Source organism: Nyctibius grandis, chromosome 6 (genome assembly GCF_013368605.1).
Source record: "Nyctibius grandis isolate bNycGra1 chromosome 6, bNycGra1.pri, whole genome shotgun sequence".
NCBI lineage: Eukaryota > Metazoa > Chordata > Aves > Nyctibiiformes > Nyctibiidae > Nyctibius > Nyctibius grandis.
Genome location: NC_090663.1, coordinates 54,607,344 through 54,628,959, shown reverse-complemented (window position 1 = coordinate 54,628,959; position 21,616 = coordinate 54,607,344). Strand labels below are relative to the sequence as shown.

The 21,616-nt window shown below is 40.4% G+C and overlaps 1 protein-coding gene across 2 annotated transcripts in view; it reads right to left on the bottom strand.

The window, feature by feature from the left end:
• The window catches only part of CCSER1 (coiled-coil serine rich protein 1), a 680,898-nt gene that overhangs the window by 553,096 nt on the left and 106,186 nt on the right, over positions 1-21,616 (bottom strand). For both annotated transcript variants that reach the window (XM_068404065.1, XM_068404066.1), the window contains exon 4: positions 8,524-8,644. In XM_068404065.1, the coding sequence (XP_068260166.1) occupies positions 8,524-8,644 (121 nt within the window). The remainder of the gene's footprint in view (positions 1-8,523; positions 8,645-21,616) is intronic.

Sequence of the window (21,616 nt, the reverse complement as noted above, 5' to 3'; positions counted from 1 at the left end):
TGTGATTCTGTGTTTCCTATTTCATCACACAATAAAAATCTCAGTACAAAATGCAAATTCAAACAAATGTCCTATCTAGTCATAACTGTGTCTTATGGTTCATTGCTCTAATCACAATGTATATGCCAAGAATATTTTGCAATGATTACTCATGACCATTAGCTTAGAAGAGTTCTTGGCTGCTGATTGTTAGGCTGCCACTTCGGGATTCGATTGATACTGGTGGTCTGATTCGTGCTTCTCAGTAATGTAAATAAAGCAGAAACTTCTAGACACTACAGTACACACAGGATAAAATTTCCACTCTTGAACCAAGTGTATCTTAAGCACTTGCCTTTATATATCTATGTGGGTGACAATTGGCATCTTTTCAAATAAGATCTCTAATACTGCAAAATTACTTACCTTGACATATTTCTTTTTGGGAAATTTCTAGACATGAAGGACAAGCAAATCAGACGAGTAAAGCTTCCACTACTGCAGAAGTGTCCAGTGGAGAACATGATGATTCACAGAGAACAAAGAAAAGAAGGCGGCATGGGAATGCTCAGATTTTAATTTAATTTACTAATAAAAAAAAAAAGTCTCAGGTCTGAAATATAAATGGATAATCTTACTCTAAAGGACGTTCTTATTAGAGTGATGGCCAAAACAAGAATGACATTATGGTATCATAAAGGTACATAAGTTTAGTGATGTGAATAGAACAAAGTGATCTTTTATTCTTGCTTCAGGCTAAACTAGAGCCATTTTCTAAATGTAACTCTGATTTGGTGACAATGTTTTTCTTATAATGACTTCAGGTCTAGTTAAGAAATTGTAGTCGCTGATGCAGTTATGTTGTCCATTGCTTGCTGCTGAAGCAGGGGAAATTTGTATTCCAGCTGACTATAATTGCATTGTCGTTAGTTTGTACAGTCCAATTCTTTAAGTGAGTTTTAGTCATACTCTCTGTCAATGTAAATTATAGTAACTATTTTGACTCCAAAAGTTCTATATGAATTTTCACCATTTGGAGCTCAGACACATCACTTTTCAGTAAAGCTGTATTATCCCTACACATTTTTATTTCCTAAATTTTCCTTTATTAATAAAGATTAGCTATACAATGATACAATGCACTAGTCCTATTTTGAAATTACAATTATCTCAACTTGGAAATGCCATAGTGTTCTTGATCCTCCATGCTTTAATGCAAAGTAACCTCAACAAGCACCTTGCTTAACATTCCATCCCTATATCTTTTCATGAAATGCAGTTAAGTTCAGTCACATCAGTAATACTTTAAGGGCAATGATTGAAACACTTATGGTCCATTGTCCATTAGAAACCAAGTCTCTTCTCGGAAGGAAAAGGAAGCTTTCCAAGCAATGACCATATTTGCAAAGGATGGCAGGGCTATAGACAAAATCTACATAACACCTTTCCTCCATAGGACAATTGCCATCATTCCTCTGCCTCCTGCATTATTCACCACCACACAGGAACAGACAGGACTTGAACTACAAAATATTGAAAATATTAATTACAATTAGTGGCTCTCAAAAAACCAGCTTATACAACATTTGCAACTAAAGATCAAATTAAGTTGTACAGAACTTCTTAATCCTTTGGTTGTAAACAATTACCTAAGATATTTAAAATACTAATGTATTTTATGTATGTGTCAATCTTTCCTATAAATTGGTGGCTGCTATGACTGAGAAGAAACATGAGAACTGATGATGCTCCTATTCTACAACCAAATACAAAGTTTCTTCCATATTCACTTTGCAGTGCAATTATATTTCCTTAGCACAACTGTTATTTCTTTTATGGTTGTTTGTACAAAATCATTCTCATTTTTGCAGTGGCCAGACACAGAGAAAAAAAACCCAGAAACATCAGAGTCTGGTTTACTGTTTTGTTTTTCCTCAAAGCAAGCAGAAAGATGTTACCAGTTTGAGCAGCCTAGATAAGGCAATGTCAGGTAGGAGTTTCAGCTAGTTAGGGTTAGGGAACAGCAGACAATAACAGAAGTGTAAATATTATATTTTTCCTATTTTCTGAAATGTTTCCCATTTCAGAGAAGATGGGAGTACAGCAAAATAACTCATTTTCCCATTACATGTAAAAAGCAATACAGGATGTACAAGAAGACCACAGAACTGTTATGGCCACGGGCTATGGTTTGTTTTTTCTCTGTTTTATTGCAGAGGGACAGGGAATCAGAATAATCAAAAATGAGTTTTTAATCAAATGTAACAGCTTAGTTGTGCCTTTTAAACAAAGAGTTAATTTGGTTTTTGTTACCCTGATTACGTTTTGGGTATTTATTATTCTTCACATATTGATAGCCAGAGTTACATATTTTTAATATGCTCTTCTTGCCCATACAAACATTAAAGATTCAAAAGTCAAGCAGAAAATATTTTTCAAAGAAACATTTGCTTTTTCAAAAATAAAAACACCTTTGTTTCATTAAGCATAACTTTATCAAAGGAAACTGACACTTATTACTAAGATATATTCAGTTCATCCCACGTTTCTTCAGAAGACTTATATATCCTAGTTAAGTACATGCATATCTAACATGCAAAACGCACCTGTTCACTAGGGTCTAAAGTAAATCAAACATCCTACTGTACTTTGGAAATTACCTTCCCAGACACATCTACTGTGATTTCCAGCCTTTGCAGGTGGCCTGTCACACAAAAGGTAGGTAATGCTCCTCACCAGGAATACTTGCACCTGAGAGACAGGCAGCACTCATGACCAGTTTCCATAGGTGTGAGAAGGAGACAGCTCACCAACATTTCCTGTTGTGTGAGACACATTAATGTGTTTTAGCCATCCTTAAATCTACACAGAGAAAGAGCTACACACCCACCAGTAAAGGACCATAAAGTAGGGTGGCTGCAGGGTCCTGTGAGGAGCAGGAGCAGCAGGGAGGAGGGACGGCTGCGCTCCTCAGGGGTGCTGGGAGCCCCCGGGGTGCAATGAAGCAGAGAAAGCAGCCTGTGGAGGGGACAGCTGGGACCCGGACCAACACATGCACACCCCACCGTTCTGGCCTGTGCTCTCAGAAGACTCAGGCCTGGCTGGTTCCCTGAGCGTGTCAAGCAATTCTGGGAACGTATTTGGCCCTTGCAGAAACTTCTTTAATTCCTACTAATCCAGGAAGCAATTTTAATGGTGCATTTGATCACTGACAGCATAAGCAGGTTGCTTATATTTACTCAATTTCAAAGTACCTGCTTTAAAGAAATGGATATAAATTCTACCTCCTCTACATCCTACCTATCACTAAGATGTTATGGTGGAAAGTATGCTGTAATTCAGCTGATGTGTCTTTTGTTTTTCAGCTGAGCTGGAACCACGGCTTTCAAACCAATGTCATCCCTGAGCAACACTGAGCATCCCTATACTCTCTGTCTTGCCTCGAGTGACACAGGCTTTCACAGTGCATCATCCCAATTATCCAGGAAACTGAAACAGTTCAATCATCTTTTATCAGGTTGTCCAAACGAGTCTGAAAAGAATTCATTTTTCACATTACCAAAACATGCCTTATTGAATGGACTGTCAAAGCAGACACAAATCTTGTAGTGGGGTACCACCGCCTGACAACCTGGCTGCATTAGAGACTGCTAAAGAGCACCAAAAATTACAGAGGTAAAATAACAACACTGTCACTCTAAGGGAAAAAAGTCTTCCCTGAGATTTATCAAAATACCAAAAAAAACTAGAGGGAGAGAGAGAAAAAGGAAAAGAAAATCTGCAACTGAAATAAGTAGAGGGTAATATATAATCAGCTTGGTTTGAACTCCTTTTGAAAGGAATTAGGCAAAGCTGCAAGAGTCAAAAAAGACTGTCAGTGTTTTCAGATGTAACAATTACATTTTCACAACCCGAAGATCTCAGAGAGAAAAAAAGCTCCTAAATTTTGGAATATACTTACTGCAGCTAGCAAATATGGTCTATATATGCACCAAAACCTTCCTAGATGCCAAACTGAGTATGGGTACTAAACAGCACAGTACAGAATGGCATTAAAGCTAGAATTCTCCCACTTACCATGCTGTTTCCCATCAATAAACACCCAGCTAGTCACTGTGATTCCAAGGAGCCTTCTCATGTATTTGAACTCATGCGTAGGAATCTTGCTAAGGCAAGTGCACTTACAATATACAAGTTAAACAGCTTTGGCACAGACACGATACTGAAAAGACTCACTACATAGGCCCATTCAGCATTTATCAGAAGAAAAATCTGACTTGATACTTAAGAGTCTGAAAAACTGCTAAAGAAGATGTAGCATTTAGATTCATAGAATCATAAAATAGAATCACAGAATAGTTTGGGTTTGAAGGAACCTTTAAAGTTCATCTAGCTCAACCCCCCTGCAGTGAGCAGGGACATCTTCAACTAGATCAAGTTGCCCAGAGCCCTGTCCAACCTGACCTCGAATGTTGCCAGGGATGGGGCATCTACCACCTCTCTGGGCAACCTGTTCCACCATTTCACCACCCTCATGGTAAAAAATTTCTTCCTTATAGCTAGTCTGAATTTACCCTCTTTCAGTTTAAAACCATTAGCTCTTGTCCTATCGTTTACCTAGGATCTTCATCTGGAAATCTCCCCTAAATCTCAGGAAAATATTTCTGACATGGAAAACAGTTGGCAAATTACTGTGTCTGCTTCATGACATAACAAGAACTGTAGCTCTAAAAACAATTTAACAGCCAATAATATCTTTAGTAGTACATGAACGGTTTTCCGTGTTTACATATGAACGGCACACAGCAGCAGAACATTGTCTGCTGAGAAATACGTGTGTCCGAGAAACTTCTTTTCCCACACTGCCCCTTGGAGTGTTAGCTTGCAGCTGATAAGTTTGGCCAGAGAAGCTGAAGCGAAGTTGCTTTAAAGTATAACATCCAGTTCCCTGGGCCATGTCTCCTTTCCCATGCTCCCTTGTAAGAACTTGAAATGGAAGGGAGGATTCCTCACGTCATCGCTCTGTCCCAGCAACTGATTTATTTATATTTGAATTCAGATAGGAAGGACTACAATTAGGACTATGCAAAAAGAATCCACTGCTCAAAATGTTCAAACTGTTTTAGCATCTGGGCACCTTCGAGAGCAAGAGGCCTTCATAACTTGACCTGTTAAGACAGCATGAGGTTTTCAAGTCTCTTGTATTTCTACAAAATACAACAAAGTTAATGCAACATCCTAGACAAAGTGGAAGTCCCAGAGGACAAAGTACGGTAGAGCTCACGTTTCTTATTTTTCGTCCTGACCTCACACTGACATTCAGACTATGAATTTCTCTGCTTCACAGCCTGTTGTGGAGTGGAAGGACAAAAGCTACAAAGGGGTGCTCATGCTCTTGCCAGCTGAGCACTGAAAGTATGCTTTGCTGAGTGCAGAAACAAGAAGTCTTGTGCATTGTTCTCCTATAAAAAAATCAGAGAAATTCCCCTATTCCAAAATGCGTATTTACAGAAGAGCAGCGAACCCCTTCTGTACTCCACCAGGCTTCAAGGCAACACAGAATAATGTCCAAAGATCCTACCAAGGACTTCATCTTCCTCCTGCAGGTGCTATGGCTTCACCAAACAGGTTCCTTCATGCTTCTTATGATGGGGATGTCACTCCCAGGCTGCTAAAGATATGATGTTTTCTTGGTCAGAGCCTTCTCTGCTTATTTTATGGCTATCACATTACTCAGCCAAGTGTACTCCTGCTGAATGACTGAGGCAGGGATTTCACCCAGTGCACAAGCACACAAGAGTTAGGAATTACCTAGGTATCACTAAGGAATTGCTTCCTGATTAAATGTTTTGAGCTTCCAAGAAAAAAATACAGTGGGAAAAATTGGCGTTTTATTCCTCCAATCCTGATAACATCTAATCACTGACACTTCAAAGAATCATTAAGCTTTGCTGCTACCACTTCTGGCACGATTCCTTGCTACTTAAAATAAAATTACATTAAGCAAATACAGTACATTATTTAAAGCCACTAAAGAGTTTCTTTCTAAGACAAAATAACACCATTAGTCACATGTTATACAATTCACATGAAAGGCTTTTTTTTTTTTCCCCTGCCCAGGCTTCACAGCTTCTTGTGTCCTGAAGGTCTTAGATATAATTCCACTGTGGTTTACAATATAATTATTATTAGTTATTTGTAACTGTTTAACACCTCATCATTAATATGTATTTCATCTGTTTTGGATTACACACTACTTCCTGATGTAGTTTTAGAAAGCATTAGTTATTCTAAACATATTCTGTCCAAGATGCTGAAGGCAGCAACTTCTCTCTACAAGACCTCAATGGCTGGCCACCACTCAGCCCTCTGTGATATGCACAGTTTTGGGACATACAAGTCTAAAGCATTCAGGTACACAAAGATAAAAATCAAACCTTCGATGTTATTGCCCACAGAGGTACTTATGAATACCAATAATTAAAATTCACCCTGCAGATCAGCCCATACATGGACTCTGCACTTAAGTCAATGGAATTCAACATGCACCAAGGGCTTCCTCTTCCCTGATGTTTACGTTGGAGACAGATGACACTGGGATATTTAGACATAGAAATTGGGATCTGTTTTGCTTCCATTAAAACTGGATATTGGGAAAATGATCTACATGTAGAAAGCACAGGGTGAAATGAGAGAAGTGAAAGGTATACTGATGTTTCACAATGCTTGAGATTTTCTTGAAGGCTTATGCTTTCACCCCCCTACAATTCCTTTGAAAGTTTCTACTATATTTACTGAATTCCCATTCTAACAACATGCAGAAATTTTCTAGCACAATGTTTCATTTCCAATATACTTGTAAGAAATGTTGGTTTAAAGATGCTAATACAATGATACTGTTTCATGTGAAGAAGTTAAAATACATTTAATCTGTTTAAGCACAAGCTTGTTTCTTTTTGAAAAAATCCAGAGCCACACGTTATATTTTTTATGTGAAAACTGGAAAAATAGCAGAGGTTAGAGCATGTTTCTGAGATTTCTGAGAGCATAACACAAGCTTAGAAGTTAACACTAGTCAGGTTGTAAAAATAAAAAAATTTAAAAACCAAGCACACCAGAAAGCAGATTAATATACTTGCTAATACCAATAAGGTGAAGGAAAAAAAAAATCTAGGAAGTGGCATCATTCAGCTTTCAAGAACATGCTAAACAGATACAAGAGCTTCCTTACTTTGAGTTCATAAGGGAATATGAAATGCTGAAACTGCTGATAGTAGAGGAAAAAGCCAACTAACTAAAGGCTTGCCTTTTAGTGGAGAGAAGGCAAAAATGTACTCTGCTGTTTGAACTAATCACAAAAATTATTCTGGGTTTCAGCACAGTATCCCCCAGCCCATTGCCTTTTCAATCCCTTAGTATTCAGAGAGCCATATGACTGAAACACCAGAATAATTAGATGCTAACAGTATTTCAAACATTAAGTCATTGTAATGATACCTAGATGTCAGGCAATATACTGTGTTAAATTTTAAGTACAGGTAGACTAGATGAAATGGGTTTATCACCAGATTGAAAAAGATGCCACAGTCAGATACAGACTTAAACCATAGATCTGTACCAAGATCACATCCCATCTGGTCTAATCTAATTTAATCCACTAGTGGTGTTTTGGGGTTTAGGGGTTTTTTGGTGAGAGTGGGGTGATGTTTTTATTTTCTTACAGTAATAGGCATGCAAGCTAGAACTTTATAGACAAGTTCAAAGCTAAATTTGTATATACTCAGAGAAGCAGAAAACTAAACATAAATGGTTAAGGACCAATAATGATGTCATATTATCTATTGTCACGTTTTTAATTACCTTCCATGCTTTAAAATGCACAGACCCCAAGTTTGTGTTGTGATAAAGCATTACTGATAACTTTTTTTTTCATGAAAAGAAAGAAAACGTATTTTCATTCTCCAAGGACTCAATTGTTAAGAAACAACCACCCTGCCTGGTATTGCAAAAGAAATGTTACTGTGCATGCTGTGGTTATGATTCTCATCTAATGCAAGACACCAAATTACAGTCTATTTAATTAAATAGAGTTTCCTTGGAAAACCACTATCACACTTTTGAAGATGTCATCATATCTCATTACAGCAGTAAAGTAGTCATTGAAGAACACTGAAATATCTCAGATGAGCAGAGCATTTAGGAATTATGTTCTTTCTAAAAATCAATTACCAACTACAAAAACTGTGCAAGAATGAAAAGACTATTTAAACAAAAAGAATCGTCTTATTAAGCCTGTTAAAAAGTCAATTTCTCGAAGCATAAATGCCCATTCTCTCTATATACCTAATTACCAAAAGCCTTGGCAAAAACAGTAGGCTAATGAACAAAAGCAGCAGCCTAGCGTCAGGACAATTTCTGCTTTTGGAAACGCCTATGTAACCACTGATGAAACAGAAAGGAGGTGTATATGCATATCCACAAGAAAGAATCTGGTCTGGTGTTTAAATTGCACTTGTAAAAGATCATGTTATTTGAATAACTCACTGTTTAGACACATCAGGCATTATTGTCTTTTCTTTTTTCCTTGTATCCACTGTCGGCTCTACAGGGGTAAGTACTACAGCAGCACACGAGACTATCGACTGGTATGAGTCTTCCCGGCAAACTGCAAAGATAAAAAAAATCTCAGTGTTAAAGAGTGAAATCAGTTTATATTTTAAATGTTTAAAGAAAAAAAAATAAAATCAAGTCATACTGTGATAAACAAAAATGCAAATGATTAATCAGACTTCACTGTGGTCACCTGCAATGAAAACTTTATTGTTTTTCACATCTCCTAAAGTGCTTGCTTGGCACTTTTTTTTTTGCCATAGACTGATACCCCCATTATCATTCACTAAGTTTTACCTGGATCTGATGTCAGTCCACTCCAGCTCACTGGTATGTCTGAGTCCTAAAAGGACTCATATTTCCATAAATGACATCAGAATATGATGCATTTGTTTTTCCTTTTTCATCAAGTTTTCTCAAACTGAAAATGACAGTGGAAATTATGGGTGGTTTTCAGACAAACTTCCCCCCTTCAAAAATTTCAGACTTTGTAAGAAAATAGATTTGAAAAAATCTGATCAGTGATTTTTTTTGTCTTTAACTGTTACGTCTCACTTTAATCCAAAAAGGCCAAATCCAAATGGTCTAGGAGTGATTTCTGATATATTAATTCATGCTTTTAATTAATACAAATTATCTATGTATTACTGTGCTGGATGATATGACTTAGACTATATTTAGAGCTAGAAGAATGATCATGTATTTCAGCTGAGCATCTGGCTCAATTAGCACTAATAAACGAATACCCAAAAGTTCCTGACCTCCAAACAGCAACTATATTTGTTAGAAGTTATACATATTCTAAATTGCAACTGTCACTAGTAATTTAGGACTTAGCAGTCACCACTCCTACTGATTTTGAAGGTATAGATTTTCTTTATGGCCAAGGTGTACTTTTATGAGCCAAATAAAAGCTGGAATTAAGAGGTGGTTGCATTGAAGGAATCACAGCAGCTTTTTTTATTATACATTTATGGTACTATTATATATCATATATAAACATGAAGAAATGTGGTGACCAATCTTTTAAGCAGAAAGTCACATGGTATTTTACACATATAACATACAGAACTATTTTATAGAGTGTACATGTACACATACACAGCCAATAACATAGCCTGTAAACCAAGGATGACTGCGACAAATTCTCAGCAATTCAAAACCAGAAAGAACCTATTTTACAAGTACATACATTTATGCAAGATTGTGACATGTAGGAACATTGAACTGTGGCATTTATTTATCAATGGAAAACCCGTTTCTGAAGACTTTCCTATCTTCCATCCTCCACAATCATGTGCTTCCTTATTGCCCACAGACAACGTATCTTTTGCATAGCCTATACTCCTCTTACAAGAGAAGTAAAACTGGTGTAAAACCTCATCCATATTGCCTTGACTAGGTCAAGAACTAACTGTGGTGTTTTACCCTGAGCACTCAAATTACATTCAGCATGAATTCAGCACACATCAATAAGATACACTGCATGTCTGATGAACAACCTGGAGAAATAACTGGTGCTTTAAGGCAGCTAGAGAGCAGATTTTAAGGAACAGGCCAGAACACGGTTGGATATTTCTACAAAGGTCGGAAAAGTGCAAAGGTCTTCTTGTTTCTGAGCCATTCAGCACAAACGGCCAGAGCACAGGCAGATTCTGGCAGGAAAAAAATCTTTTTGTGGAGGACATGTAATTATGTTTAATGCATTTGATGTTCTCCACCATTGCTTATGCTTGTATTTTTAAATATTAATGTGCACACTGTGCTAAGTGACTATGACACATAAGATGACCAGTACTGAAACCTTACCTTCGTTTTTCTTTCGAACCAGTGCTACTCAAAACTTTGTTGCTATCATAGACACCCATCTCCAAAAAATGGTCATACTCAAAGAGAAATTGCTATATTGCCTACAGGTAGGCACGTAGGATATACATTATAGCTTCACGCATAACAAATTAAGGAGGGCACTAATGCCAAATACATTGAACTAGGGAGACTACATAAGAAAAAAATAAATTTAGGTGATTTTTATCCCACTATGTTACATAAAACCAGCAGACCATCTACTAGCAAGGTGCTATTTGGTAGGCACCAGGTAATGTATGAAATAGTATCTTCGCATTACAACCAATGACTGAATATGTGCAAATAAGAACATTTATGTCTATTTGACTCTGGATTTACAGTCAAAGAATTGCAAAAAGATAGGTTTGTTAAAGGGCGATACTGATATTCAGTACCTGAATTTTAACCTGAAACGCTGATAAAAAGGGAGAGTAAAGGACGAAGTAAATATGTATTTTTCTTTAAAAGCTCTGTGGTGACTTGAATATCTAGTTATTAGTTTAGAACTTGTAAAAGGCCTGGTGACTATGGAAGCACCACAGGGTAGGATTTTCCCTAGATCAGCCACTGTCCATCAAGGCAGTTACAAAGAAAGACAAAATAGGAAATCACAAGTAACAGATAAGACACTGCTGGTCTCTCACCCTTTACAGAAATTTCACGAATGAATAAAACTGTGAAATTGCTTTTGTTTAATAATTAATGCTATATAGAAGTTGTATAATCCCCTAATTTACAGTTGAAGACAAACCCAGTGGTCATCCAGTGATCTGAGCTCACAGAGTTTATTATCCTCCCATTCTAGACAGCAATACTCTTTGGTCTGGCTTTTGAAAACCACCAATTCCTCCTTTTTATCTCAAGTCTCTGTGCACACAGTCATAAGTCATTATGGGACAGTATAATTAACTAAAATGTCACGAAATAGCAACAGCACAGCAGCAAGTAATTTTCACCTACTGGATGTATTCTCTTACTATCTGTTCATAACTTGCATTAAAATAATGAGAATGTGCTTGAATGTGAACTCTCAACATTGATGGGGATGGGCACTGATTTACTCAAGGAGACTGTTTTCATTTCACACTTCAAACTTCAGTTAAGCGTAGCTTCTTTTCTACACCTACATTTTTTATCTACAAGTGGTTTACATTACCTCCCAAAAAGCCCATTAGAGATGTCCATATATTGTACTCTTCATGAATCCAAATCTCTTAGATCCTCAAAACATTACAAACCTCAGAATATCAAACAATTACACTAAGGGATTACCCCTTTTAACCATAAATCCTCTCATATGTCCAACTTGCCCTTTAACAGCCAGCAAGAACTTTAAAAATTTAGTCTTATCGCATGAATTCATAAGGAAAATAGAGAAAAGCAGAATTTTCCATCGTCTTGAGTTGGTGTTTGGAAAAGCCATCAACATAAACAGCTGCCCCAGCCTTTTACATTATTCCTGACATAAGCACACAAGTTAATTCCATGCTCACCAGCCTCTGGGCCCAGCTGTTCAGACAGTTTTTAATCCACCTCACTTTCTGCTCATCCAGCCCATACATCAACAGCTTGTCTATGAGGATCTTATGGGAGACAGTGGCGAAAGCCTAACTGAAGCCATAGTTGGTTAGCATTCAAGGACTGCTTCTTCCGAGCTCAAGATCAGAGCATCCCAACAGGTAGGAAGTCAAGGAAGGGTACCAGGAGACCTGCATGGTTGAACAGGGAACTGCTGGGCAAACTCAAGTGGAAGAAGAGGGTGTATAGATCGTGGAAGGAGGGGCTGGCCACTTGGGAGGAATATAAGTCTGTTGTCAGAGGATGTAGGGAGGCAACTAGGAAAGCTAAGGCCTCCTTGGAATTAAACCTTGCAAGAGAGGTCAAGGACAACAGAAAGGGCTTCTTCAAATACATTGCAGGTAAAGCCAACACTAGAGGCAATGTAGGCCCACCGATGAATGAGGTGGGGGCCCTGGAGACAGAGGATAAAAAGAAGGCGGAGTTACTGAATGCCTTCTTTGCCTCTGTCTATACTGCTGGAGGCTGTCCTGAGGAGCCCCGGACCCCTGCGGCCCCAGAAGAAGTCAGGATAGAGGAGGAATCTGTCTTGGTAGATGAGGGCTGGGTCAGGGACCAATTAAGCAATCTGGACGTCCATAAATCCATGGGCCCTGATGGGATGCACCCGCGGGTGCTGAGGGAGCTGGCGGAATACTAAGTCGTGGGCAACGGGAGAGGTGCCTGAGGACTGGAGAAAAGCGAATGTCACTCCAGTCTTCAAAAAGGGCAAGAAGGAGGACCCGGGTAACTATAGACCGGTCAGCCTCACCTCCATCCCCGGAAAGGTGATGGAACAACTTGTTCTTGGTGCTGTCTCTAGGCACATCAAGGATAGGGGGATCATTAGGGGCACTCAGCATGGCTTCACCAAGGGGAAGTCATGCTTAACCAACTTGATAGCCTTTTATGAGGACGTAACCCGGTGGACAGATGATGGTAAAGCTGTGGATGTGGTCTATCTCGATTTCAGTAAAGCGTTTGACACGGTCTCCCACAGCATCCTCGCAGCTAAACTGAGGAAGTGTGGTCTGGATGATCGGGTAGTGAGGTGGATTGTGAACTGGCTGAAGGAAAGAAGCCAGAGAGTGGTGGTCAATGGGACAGAGTCCAGTTGGAGGCCTGTGTCTAGCGGAGTCCCTCAAGGGTCGGTACTGGGACCCGTACTATTCAATATATTCATTAATGACTTGGATGAGGGAATAGAGTGCACTGTCAGCAAGTTCGCTGATGACACAAAACTGGGAGGAGTGGCTGACACACCGGAAGGCTGCGTAGCCATTCAGAGGGACCTGGACAGGCTGGAGAGTTGGGCGGGGAGAAATTTAATGAAATATAACAAGGGCAAGTGTAGAGTCCTGCATCTGGGCAAGAACAACCCCATGTACCAGTACGAGTTGGGGGCAGACCTGTTGGAGAGCAGCGTAGGGGAAAGGGACGTGGGGGTCCTAGTGGACAACAGGATGACCATGAGCCAGCAGTGTGCCCTTGTGGCCAAGAAGGCCAATGGCATCCTGGGGTGTATTAGAAGGGGTGTGGTCAGCAGGTCGAGAGAGGTTCTCCTCCCCCTCTACTCTGCCCTGGTGAGGCCGCATCTGGAATATTGTGTCCAGTTCTGGGCCCCTCAGTTCAAGAAGGACAGGGAACTGCTAGAGAGAGTCTAGCGCAGAGCCACGAAGATGATTAAGGCAGTGGAACATCTCCCTTACGAGGAGAGGCTGAGGGAGCTGGGCCTCTTTAGCTTGGAGAAGAGAAGACTGAGGGGTGACCTCATTAATGTTTATAAATATGTAAAGGGCAAGTGTCAAGAGGATGGAGCCAGGCTCTTCTCAGTGACATCCCTTGACAGGACAAGGGGCAATGGGTGCAAGCTGGAACACAGGAGGTTCCACATAAATATGAGGAAAAACTTCTTTACGGTGAGGGTGACTGAACACTGGAACAGGCTGCCCAGAGAGGTTGTGGAGTCTCCTTCTCTGGAGACATTCAAAACCCGCCTGGACGCGTTCCTGTGTGATATGGTCTAGGCAATCCTGCTCCGGCAGGGGGATTGGACTAGATGATCTTTCCAGGTCCCTTCCAATCCCTAACATTCTGTGATTCTGTGATTCTGTGATACACAATATCCACTGCTCCAATAAAGAAACCAATACAGAAAATTTTCCCATCTATCTGCTACATTTTTACAATGGCACACAAACATTACGTACAGGTTGTAAGTAGAGGTTTATTATCACACTTGCTGTTGAATACCTCCAGAAGTGTAGAAAACACTGTACGAGGTATCAACATCAAGGGAAACAATCCCCTAATTTTATACTATCTGTAGCAATTTCTTTAAGTGCAAGAGATTAATATTTAGTATCTCAGCATGTGTTATACACTGAATACCTTCTGAAAAAAACAAGTGATTTGCATGCAAGTGAGATGGTATTTTTCAGTAACATTGCATCTCCTTTATTCACAATTCAACCATTATGTGAATCAGCTAATGACTGCAGTGAAATAATACAATCAGAAGAACATCTTTACGATGTATTGTCATTAAAGAAACTTATTTTTCTTAGTGAAATAAAAGACACTACATACCAGCTACAAGTCATATAAACTACAACTCTACAGAAAGAGAAAACAAACAGTCTAACTTCATACAATACTATCAAAAAAGATCTGTACTGCTTTCGAAGTTGCATAATTTCTCCCTAGGTTCTTCAATTTATAGAATAATAAAATCTAGAATGTTTTTGGTTGGAAAGGACCTTTAAGATCAAGTCCAACCATTAACCTAACACTACCAAGTCCACCACTAAACCATATCCCTAAGCACCACATCTGCTCGTCTTTTTAAATACCCCCAGGGATGGTGACTTCACCACTTCCCTGGGCAGCCTGTTCCAATGCTTGACAACCCTTTCAGTGAAGAGATTTTTCCTGATATCCAATCTAAACCTCCCCTGGTGCAACTTGAGGCCATTTCCTCTCGTGAGGCCATTTGTTGCTTGGGAGAAAAGAACACCACCCAACCCGCTACAACCTCCTTTCAGGTAGTTGTAGACAGCGATAAGGTCTCCCCTCAGCCTCCTTTTCTCCAGACTAAACAACCCCAGTTCCCTAAGCCACTCCTCACAAGACTTGTGCTCCAGACCCTTCACCAGCTTCGTTGCCCTTCTTTGGACTCGCTCCAGCACCTCAATGTCTTTTTCGTGTAGTAAGAGGCTCAAAACTGAACACAGTATTCGAAGTTGTGGCCTCACCAGTGCTGAGCAGAGAGGGACGATCACTTCCCTAGTCCTGCTGGCCACAGTATTTCTGATATAAGCCAGGGTGCTGTTGGCCTTCTTGGCCACCTTGGCACACTGCTGGCTCATGTTCAGCCTGGTGTCAACTAACACCACAGGTCATTTTTCACCAGGCAGCTTTCCAGCCACTCTTCCCCAAGACTGTAGCGTTGCATGGGATTGCTGTGCCACAAGTGCAGGACCTGACATGTAGCCTTGTTAAACCTCATACAGTTGGCCTCGGCCCATCTAACCTATCCAGATCTCTCTACAGAGCCTTGCTACTCTCAAGCAGTTCAACACTCCCACACAACTTGGTGTCATCTGCGAACTTACTGAGGGTGCACTCGATCCCCTCATCCAGGTCATTGATAAAGATATTAAAGAGAACTAGCACAAATACTGAGCCCTGGGGAACACCGCTTGTGACCAGACACCAACTGGATTTAACTCCATTCACCACAACTCTTTGGGCCCAGCCATCTAGCCACTTTTTTACCCAGCAAAGCGTACGCCCGTCCAAGCCATGAGCAGCCAGTTTCTCCAGGAAAATGCTGTGGGAAACTGTGTCAAAGGCTTCACTAAAGTCTAGGGAGACAACATCCACAGCCTTTCCCTCATCCAGTAAGCAGGTCACCTTGTCATAGAAGGAGATCAGGATAGTCAAGCAGGACCTGCCTTTCATAAACCCATGCTGACTGGGCCTGATCCCCTGGTTGTCCTGTACATGCCCTGTGATGGCACTCAAGATGATCTGCTCCATAATCTTCCCTGGCATCGAGGTCAGACTGACAGGCCTGTAGTTCCCTGGATCCTCCTTCTGGCCCTTCTTGTAGCTGGTTGTCACATTTGTTGACCTCCAGTCAACTGGGACCCCCCTGGTTAGCCAGGACTGCTGATAAATGATGGAAAGTGGCTTGCTGAGACCTTCCGCCAGCTCCCTCAGTATCCTTGGGTGGATCCCATCCCGCCCCATAGACTTGTGTGTGTCTAAGTGGTGTAGCAGGTCACTAACCATTTCCCCTTGGATTATGGGGGCTTCATTCTTCTCCCTGTCCCTGTCCTCCAGCTCAGGGGACTGGGTACCCAGAGAACAATATACTTTAATGATGCATACAGTTTGTTTTCTTCCATTGCCAAGTATTTTAAAAGTACCCCATATATTTATCACTAGGAGTGCTGGCTTGGATTTATCCTAGTTCGTTTAAGCAGTCCCAGAACATCATTCACTATCAAAACAGATGTCTACATCTGTAGAAGAAAAACATTAGCTTCGTTTTTTTCCTCCTTTGCTGTTTCTTTCAAGAACAATAAGAATGACTAATTAAACGGTTTTCTTCTACTTTGAACCAACTAGTGAAAAATTTTTAATTCTCTAAACAGTAGGACAGTAGGAAGCCTTCAACAGCTACTGAATAGAATGTACCTCTCTGGAGAAGAAAAAGATTATTAAGCTCTAGAGATGTCATTTACAGCATCTATTTCAAACACTTAATTGTACAAAGTTTTTCTTTTCTTTCTTTTTCTTTTTTTTTTTTTAATAGAGGACAGAGAAAATCTGGTTATCACCACTCACTATCGAAAAAAGTCTCCCTTGACACATGATGCAAGTGACGGTTAGATGAAATTAGCAGCAAGTACTACCTGCTTACAGAAAACAGAAGGGAAATGTTCATCTGCAGTGTGCAATGAAGCATAAGGGATTCATGACACAGGGAGACAAAACCAGTGAAGTATTTCTGGATTTAAAAAAGCTGGGCACTTACTCTGACAATTCAAAGTATTTTACACTTGTGCCTGTGAAGTTTAACATAATCAGCTCTCATCGTTCAAGAGACAGAACGAGTCCGGAAACAACAGCTCTTTTATACCAAAAACCTTCTGCTTTAGTAAAAAACTAGGCAACCAGCCAGGAGCATGGAAGATGCTAAATACTTTCCCCTAAAATATCTGTCAACTGCCACTGTAGGAGACAGGGGATTGAAGCATGGCGGAGCAATGTCTGGATCCCAGTGTCCAATCGCTCATTCCTTTTACTACTGAAGGCCAGAATATATGTTTTAATTACTCCAGAGCACCAATTCTCAGTGCAGACTTTTACGTTTTGGCACACTGTTTCCTAAATGCAGCTCTGCCATGACGAGGCTCAGGAAATGAACCACCCTCTGAGTTGCTCTGAAAAAGGACAAAGAGCTCCAAGGCATGCAACCCATATGCAGGTTCTTCAGATAAGGGACACACAGGACAAAGAACTGCTACATGTGAGACAGATTTTTGCTAAAACAAAAACCCAACACAAATGCCAACCAACCAAATAAAAAGGAATAGAGGATCTACTGTAAATTTCTTTAGTAGATTAGTCTAGTTTTGAGGACAAGTGAAAAGCTGAGGAAAGAAAAAGGAACATTTAAAACATGTAACTCAAGTTATTTTCCCAGGAAAGCTGCTGACACTAGAAATAGTTTATAAGAGAGGATCTTGAAATCTAGTCTATTAATTCTGGTATCTCCAGTAAGAACTGTGGTTAATCACCGTGCTAATCCCTTCCTTGCCGCACAGACATGTCCTCTGATATTCTTGGTCCACTCAGCAGGCTCAGAAAAGAACCACCATTCAGACCCGTCTCTTCATCAATCCCAAACATCACCTGCATGAAACACTTCAGCAAAACCAAGTGTATGATTTCAGTTCCATACCCTCTTTCTCAGCCCCAGAAACATAATGAAGTCTTTTAATACACTTTTATTAAACCCTAAAGCCCAAGGAGACTTTCAGTCTTTTTAAAGCAACACAAAAGGTCAAGGTACTTTGCGTGAAAGCCATTTTTGCCTCTCTACTTAAAAAAAAAAAAAAAAAAATTAACACTAAAAAATAATCTTTAAAAAAGTCTAATTTTCCTGCTGCTTGATTCTAGATTTGATGATGGATTCTAGATTTGATGATTCTTCTTTGGGAAGAAAGGGAAACTAAAAGGATGTCTATTTCATTATTAGTTTAACAGTTATTCTAGGGCCTCTTGTCCCACAGAAACAGCTACATTTCACAATATTGGCCAAATGAATACTTAAGAGAATGAGACTACGCTCACCGTCCCCAAAGGCTTTGCTGTAATAACTCTGCAATAAAACCACAGGCCCAGTTCTTAAACACAGCAAAGCTACAATCAGAAATTTTGTAATAGCAACAATTACAGGCCCATTATGGGCAAATTAATTACTTTCTATCAGGTTCTTATGGTTCCTGGCTCTTTTGTAGTATTCACGAAGGCTGCACACACATATCTGCTTTGTGCTATCCACACTGGCACCCAATGGTGAAGGGTACATAATGTGGCATTAAGTAGGAGCCAGGGAATTCTTCTAACACACCAGCAGTTCTGTAGTGATTATCTGCACCTTGCTTTTGTATCCTAAGTTCGTTTGTTGTTACAAGACACTGTGACAATATGGTAACAGCCATATGTGAAATTTAGGCCTACTGACTTGTACTCTATGTTTGTATATATACTCTTGCCAAGTGCAAGCTCCTGCATCTGGGTCAGGGCAATCCCAAGCACAAATACAGGCTGGGCAGAGAATGGACTGAGAGCAGCCCTGAGGAGAAGGACTTGGGGGTGATGGTTGACGAGAAGCTCAACACAAGCCGGCAATGCATGCTTGCAGCCTAGAAGGCCAATCGTATCCTGGGCTGCATCAAAAGCAGCGTGGCCAGCAGGTCAAGGGAGGTGATTCTGCCCCTCTACTCCGCTCTCGTGAGATCCCACCTGGAGTACTGCGTCCAGCTCTGGGGTCCCAACACAAGAAGGACATGGAGCTGTTGGAACAAAGATGATGAGAGGGCTGGACCACCTCTCCTATGAAGACAGGCTGAGAGAGTTGGCCTTGTTCATCCTGGAGAAGAGAAGGCTCCAGGAAGACCTTATAGCAGCCTTCCAGTACCTGAAGGGGGCCTACAGGAAAGTGGGAGAGGGACTTTTTACAAGGGCATGAAGTGATAGGATGAGGGGGAATGGTTTTAAACTGAAAGAGGGTAGATTTAGACTAGATATTAGGAAGAAATTCTTTACTGTGAGGGTGGTGAGACACTGGAACACGTTGCCCAGAGAAGCTGTGGATGCCCCCTCCCTGGAAGTGTTAAAGGTCAGGTTGGATGGGGCTTTGAGCAACCTGGTCTAGTGGAAGGTGTCCCTCCCTGCCCATGGCAGGGGGGTTGGAACTAGATGATCTTTAAGGTCCCTTCCAACCCAAACCATTCTATGATAAGAAATTAAACTGTAAGAAGTAGCATATGCTGCTGCTTTTAATGTTAATGCTTAATGGAATGCTGCCTTTAGTGTTGATACTGAATGGAAGGGTATGCCCTGATCCCCTAAGGACCCTATGGACATGGCAAGTGATGGAAACGCCAATTGCTAAAATAATCACCTAGATAATGACAACACCTGTGGCCCACTTCTTGCACATTTTCTGTTAAGTACACTGTATTGACAGAACAACTGTAGTTTGGTCTCTCTTGAGAAGGACAGGGTAGCACCTTAACTCCTGTTCAGTCTTCTCAAGGAGCCTCCCCCAGCTTACAATGAGTTGCAAACTTGCTTAAACAGAGCGTTTTTGTCTGTATTTGCTAATCCCTTATGGATTTTATGAATTCGTTCAGTTACTTCCGTTCTCGTGCGAACTTGCAGCATCCACAACACCTTGTAGAGTTCCAAAGCTGAACTACAGGCTGTGTGAAGAAATGTTCTTATTAGCCTACTTCAAACTTGCCATCAGCTAGTTTCATTTGACTCCCCCAATTTTAGTATTGGAAAAGACAATGCACAATTCCCCCTTCACTTTCCACTCGGGATTTTACAGACTTCTTTTGGATGATTTGCAAGTCATCTCTTTTACAGGCTGCAGAATCTGCATTTGTTCCTGTATATAACCTGTTCCATATCTCTGGCCACCGTGCTAACCTCTCCACGAACAACCACTCCTTGTTGCAGTTCCTTCGATGATGGATCACTGTAGCAACACCAGGAGAAGCTATAACTGCATTCATGGAAAATTAAGTAGGTTACTTTTTCATCTGTAACTACTGTATACCTAAAATATTGTAAGTATATCTATTTATGCTTGAGGCTGCTTCTAAAATACTTTCTTATTCACAGTGAACTACTTAAAGTAAATATTGTTCCAAGTAGCCTACATAGGAATTGAAAAAACAACCTTTAAAAATAAAAGCATATTCTATATCCAGTAGGTAGGTATTAATTCTCAATATCAAAAAGCATTGTTTTAGTGTTAACATTAGACTTTTAAAATAACAACTAACTTTCATTAGCTATTGGCAACACTACTGAGTCAGGGTGATGTCACAGGCTTCTGTTTTTAGCACTGCAGTCTGTAACTTGTTTTGTGACATGGACATGAATAAAAACCACGTGCATAAATGAGGGAAAGGTTGTGATGAAAGACTAATGATCGGAGCCCCAACAGTTATGTCTAATTCTGCCAAATTGCAGGAAGTCTCAAAATTGAATGGTATGAATATCCATTAGAATAAGAAGTGGAGCCTTAGTCATTCGGGCTAGGATGCACAGTAATATCACGTGGTCCAAATAAGTGCATCCGTTTATTCACAAAGAAGCTTTGAAGATAACTGGTTAAATTAATTTACTGTAGAACACAGCTGCAGTTAGGTTCATGGGGCAAAGGAGGGTCACCTCTTCTTCCAGTAGTGTATCTGCTGTTCTTGGCCTATAAGCAAGCCTGAGCTGTCAAACCCCTTGGTCTTCCTGACTTACCAACAGAGCCACAAAGTGTGAGGCTTCCTGCAGGAGCTCTTGCTGAGATATAAGAAAGAAAAACACCACAGTCCTGAGTGATGGAAGAAAACAGAAAGCCAAAACCTCTGCTTTTCCAGCAAAAGGTATTACTGAAAGAGCCAATTTCAGATCAAAGTATAAAGCTGCCCCATGGTAATAGCCATAAGGTACCAGAATCTGGGAAACCCTCATCTCTCCTCCTAAAGGACATGGAGGAAATCCCAACAGGGATTTCACCAGCCACAAGAGCCATCTGCTTCCAAGTTCCCTTTTCATCCAGGAGGAGAATAATAGTTTTAGTTCTGTTTCTGATCACATTTGGGTTTCTATTTAAGCTATGTGATGCATTCAGAAAAAGGAGAGAAACAGAAGAGACTGTGACACTGGCATCTTAAAAGGAGGACTAGAAAAAGACCTGCAGGGCATTTCTGTAGGCACAGAACAAGCCTTTGAAGCAATGACGACTCTAACAACAATATCCTCGACTGTCATTCACCACAAGTAAAACTGTCAAAACTCAATAGCAAGCGTTTTC